This window comes from Hemibagrus wyckioides, linkage group LG02, assembly GCF_019097595.1.
Source record: "Hemibagrus wyckioides isolate EC202008001 linkage group LG02, SWU_Hwy_1.0, whole genome shotgun sequence".
Classification (NCBI taxonomy): domain Eukaryota; kingdom Metazoa; phylum Chordata; class Actinopteri; order Siluriformes; family Bagridae; genus Hemibagrus; species Hemibagrus wyckioides.
In genome coordinates this window covers 13,863,184-13,868,457 of record NC_080711.1, presented here as the reverse complement: position 1 = coordinate 13,868,457, position 5,274 = coordinate 13,863,184, and the positions used below count along the sequence as shown (strand labels likewise).

At 38.5% G+C, this 5,274-nt stretch overlaps 1 protein-coding gene across 1 annotated transcript; it reads left to right on the top strand.

Moving 5' to 3' along the window:
* Positions 1-2,385: 2,385 nt before the first annotated feature.
* On the top strand, positions 2,386-4,250 carry LOC131342641 (guanine nucleotide-binding protein G(I)/G(S)/G(O) subunit gamma-12-like). The gene is made up of 2 exons (XM_058373748.1): positions 2,386-2,602; positions 4,125-4,250. The coding sequence occupies exons 1-2, from the start codon at positions 2,507-2,509 to the stop codon at positions 4,248-4,250; spliced, it is 222 nt and encodes a 73-aa protein (XP_058229731.1). The 5' UTR covers positions 2,386-2,506.
* Positions 4,251-5,274: the final 1,024 nt, after the last annotated feature.

The window sequence follows — 5,274 nt, the reverse complement described above, 5'->3', positions numbered from 1 at the left end:
TATTTTCTCGATGAACAACGGTGCGATCTAGATGACTAATAAATAAATATTAATAAACAAGCAAGAGAGCAATCAGTCGAATTAGCACGTATTTTCTTTTTTAACTTAGCGATAAGGTGACGTGTGTAGGGATAAATTATTTAGTTTGAGAATGAGATTAGTGTGTTAAACTAAGACAATATGCGCCACTGAGTTGGTAACTACTTTAATAAGAAAATCATGGCATAACTTTATGACCACCTGCCTAATATTGGTGTTGGTCCCCCTTTTGCTGCCAAAACAGCCCTGACCTATCATGCACTGTGTTTCTGACACCTTTCTATCAGAACCAGCATTAACCTCTTTAGCAATTTGAGCAACAGTAGCTCTCTTTTGGATCAGACCACACGGGCCAACCTTTGCTCCCAATGTGCATTAATGAGCCTTGGCTACAGATGCCCCTGTCGCCGGTCCACCACTGTTCATTCCTTGGACCACTTTTGATAGATACTGACCACTGCAGACTGGGAACACCCCACAAGAGCTGCAGTTTTGGAGATGATCCAGTTGTCTAGCCATCACAATTTGGCCCTTGTCAAACTTGCTTAAATCCTTACACTTGCCCAAATTTTCTGTTTCTAACACATCAACTTTGAGGACAAAATGTTCACTTGCTGCCTAATATATCCCACCCACTAACAGGTGTCATGATGAGGAGATAATCAATGTTATTCACGTCACCGGTCAGTGCTCATAATGTTACACTCAATCGGTGTAAATCCTCCCTTTAAAACAAAGTTTTTCAAAAACATTGCAACCATTGCCACACTATATGGCCTAAAGCAGGGGTGTCTTATCCTTATCTTATCCAGAAAGGGCCGCTGTGGGTGCAGGTTTTCATTCCAACCAAGCAGGAGCTACACCTGATTCCAACTGGCTAATCAACAGATCTTGGCTTTCAGTAGACTCAGGTGTGGCTTCTGCTCAGTTGGAATGAAAGCCTGCACCCACACCGGCCCTTTGCAGATAAGATTGAACACCCCTGGCCTAAAGTTTGTGGACACCTGCCATCACATCCATATCAGAATCATAATACTTTATTGATCCCCTCAGGGAAATTGTTCACATATGCCGGCCTTCCTCAGACTGTTGACACAAATTTCCAAACACAATTGCATAGGATTTTTTTTTGTATGCTGTACCAATTTACCTTCACTGAGTGCACACAGTCCTGCCTTCAACTGTCTTTGGGATGAACCTGAATACCGAATGCACCCCAGGCCTGATCTCACTAACGCTATTATGGATGAATGAATGTGAACCCACACAGCCACACTCCAAAACCTAGTGGGAAGCCTTCCAAGAAGATTGGAAGTTATTATAACAGCTAATCAGGAATAAATCTGGGATAGGATGTGCACAAAGCACATACGCATATGCATATTTTCACATATTTCTGGGGGTATATAGTGTATCTTTAATTCCAGTGTTGCAGGATCTCAATATAAATTGCTGAAAGGTTCCAAAGTTTATTAGCGAACATAAACAACGGCTGCCTCCAAGTCTAGCATTTGTCCTGAATGTCATAAATGTCATTATCAGAGACACCCTGTGGCCTGTTTCCCCTCCTTTCATATAGCCCATGGATATATAGCCCATATATCCTGAAGAATAATGGTTGAAAATGATTGTGACTATTCAATATTTAATGATAGATCTGCCTTTTAAATTGACCACATTAGCTACAGCGTTTTGCATGTTTTTCCTGTCTGTGTCTGTTTGAAAGACATGCCAGTATACAAATGAGCTCTGTTAAAAATTGCCTGTAGGTATAAAGCCTTTACTGAAGAATGGGTGAACAGACGATTTAATATTTTCATGATTTCTGTTATCCCCTTTTGAATGCTCTAGCTTTAGTTTTCTGTATTTTCATTTTCAACTCTGTAGGTGTTGACTGTGGACTTGAATCACACCACTGTTATATGTTTACTTGAATATTGAATAAGCAGGCATGTTTTTCAATGTTAGATTTAATATAATAAATAAATGTTACCCTAATGTTCCTTCTGTAACTGTATGTATAGACTACTACTACACTATAATCCACTCATAATAGATTGAAAGAGCAAAAGAAGATATTTTTTTGATTCTTCTAACCCATTAAGTCTGGTACATTAAGCAGCATTTTAGGGGAATTTTTTTATTCTTCCCCTGTAGGGATTTTCTTTTCTGAGGGTGTGTGATGTTGGTGTGACATTTCTACACCTGCATGTGTGACCTTTCAACTCAGCCACATCACAAGATGCTTTGAAGTGACCGCAGGAGCACACACGGAGAGGACGGTCCAACATGGGTTAAATAGCCGGGACGGGAGATCACAACATTATACAACCTTAGCATATGGGTGAACACACAAGGTACTGTCTCTCAATAGAAGCACTGAAATCGCTGCAGTATAAACGGAGCAGCCCAGAGCAGTACTAAACAGAGACGCGATCAGTCTCATGCTGCAGGTTGAGGTTTGGAGATGGAGGCTGGAAAAGTGTACAGCAGTAACACTGTGCTTCAAGCTAGAAAAGCTGTGGAGCAGCTGAGACTGGAAGCCAACTTGGAAAGAATCAAGGTGAGAACTGAATACAAATAAAAAATTTTCAAATGCCCAAGGCTTGATTTAAAAATGTTGTGTGATAGTTTCTTCTGAAAAACATTAATAGTGTTAAAACTATTTAAGCATGATTAGACATCAAAAAGCTCAAATTTAGTTCAAGTGTAATTAAAAAATTTCCCTTTATTAAAGTGTAAAGTCTGAAGTCAGCTATATTGTATGTTTATTAGACTTTTAAAGAGATTTTAAGAAGTAATGTAGTGCAGCATGGTGGCACATGGTGGGTTTGGATGTGAACATGTTTTCCCCTTGTCCCGTTTCTCCTATCTTTAAAAACATGCATGTAGGTGGATTGGCTACTCTAAATTGCCCCTTGGTATAAAGTATTGTGTGAATGTGTGGGTGCACTGTGCCCTGTGATGGAATGGACCCAAGGCGACCTTCATCAGGTTAATGAAGTGATTAATGAAGAATCACTGTACTGCCTGCTCAGTAAGGCATGAAGTCCCTGTCCAAATTCAAATGCAAATTTTATTTATTTGTACACCCCTAGTCTGCAAAATACACAACTATTTCAAAAAGCTGCAAACAGTCACCAGTGCTCCAGAAGGCAACATGATACATTAAGAGCCAGGGGGGTGAAAACATTTGAACAGATGTAAGATGTTATTATTCTGTGTTCTGGAAAATATGTAAATCTTATGTAGCTTAGTACAAGATTTTAAAAAATCAGATATTTAAACATAATACACCGATCATCCTTTTCAAAAGTTTACACCCCCTAGCACTCATGTATCATGTTGCCTTCTTGAGCATCAGTGAGTGTTTTGTAACAGTGTGTATGAGTCCCTTAGTGTGAAAAGATGGATATCACAATCATACAGTCGCTACTGGAAAGGGGTGGGCAGTTGCTGATGATCCGGGTAACAACACACAGTATTAAGAATCAAGTATATGTAATTTTTTTGATCTGGTTTATTTGTGTAAATTCAGTTATTATTTTGTCTTGTGGCCTATATGTAAACATCTCTTATGTGAAATAGTGTATTCAGGGCAGTATTAAATAAAAACAAACTGCCCTCTTCAAGATTTATTTCTCTTAAATTGTTAGCCTTTTGTATATTCTGCAAGGGGTATTTATAAGTTTATTATCTCAGCTGGACCACACACAGCAGACATACAATGAAATGCTTTAAAGATTGAGTGAGCAAGTGGTTTAGTATAATATGATTTCTGTAACTAATTAGAGCATTTTGAATGCTCTAGGATTTGCTTTCTATATTTTCATTTTTAACTCTGTTAGTGTGTACATGTTGGGTTAAACAAACACAATCTTTCCAAAACCTTCAAACTGACTGTCCTTCAGTGGTGGAATGAACCTCCAACCTCAATCCAAGACAATAATGTATAAATGTAAATGAATAAATCCAAGTCATTTACCTCCTCAGCAGCTGCCTGGTTCTAGACAAGAATCTGTGTTTACTATCTTGTGTTTCTGGAATATTAATCTGATTAAAAGAGTTGATGTTGTGTGTGCCAGATCTCAGCTGCGGCTGCTCAGCTCGTGCAGTACTGTCAGGAGCACCGGCGTGGAGATCCACTGCTCACAGGCATCGCTGCTTCATCCAACCCATTCAAGGACAAGAAGACATGTGTGCTATTGTGAGAATACATATTAATAAAGGCAAAGTATGAATGCTTGTATTGTACATGCAACCTCATTCTGTTAGTGGGTGGGATATATTAGGCAGCACGTGAACATTTTGTCCTCAAAGTTGATGTGTTAGAAGCAGGAAAAATGGGCAAGCGTAAGGATTTGAGCGAGTTTGACAAGAGCTAAATTGTGATGGCTAGACGACTGGATCAGAGCATCTCCAAAACTGCAGCTCTTGTGGAGTGTTCCCAGTCTTCAGTGGTCAGTATCTATCAAAAGTATCCTGTAAGTCCTTTGTAAGTCCTGTAAGTTGAGAGGACTTACCTACAGGAATTAAAGGATCTGCTGTTAACATCTTGGTACCAGATACCACAGCACACCTTCAGGGATCTAGTGGAGTCAATGCCTCGACGGGGCAGGGCTGTTTTGGCAGCAAAAGGGGGACCAACACAATATTAGGCAGATGGTCATAATGTTATGACTGATTGGTGTATGTATACTTAAATCATTACATTTTTATTTTTATTTTAAGAAGGTTTTACTCTAACTCTTACAAATGATCAGCGCTTATGAACGTCCTGTTTAATGAATTCAGACCACTAGCCTGGATGTTCCTTTAAATATAAAAACTTATAAAAATATAAAAACGATTACCCTATGTAACAAATTTTTACTTTTTTCTTGTTCCTGGGAAATAAGTAAAATTTAGTAAAATGGGCTAATTTTGAGGTTTTCGTTCTCTTAAAATCCCAAACCCAAACTTCAAGGGGCTTAATGGCTATTTTTTTTTTAATCATTTTCTGTCAAGAGTAATTGGAAAATGTCATTCACTACCCAGGAACAAAAATCGAGTTACATAGCGTTATGAAAAGTTGCATATTGCAGAAATTGATAAACGAGAGACGAGTAACCGGCTTCTAAAGAAGTGAATTATTTTATCTAGCATGATGACTGGTTAGTTGTCTTTTATCATCAATTACATGTTAATGCATTAAATGATGAATCTGCAAATTTCAACTCAAAACACAAACATGTA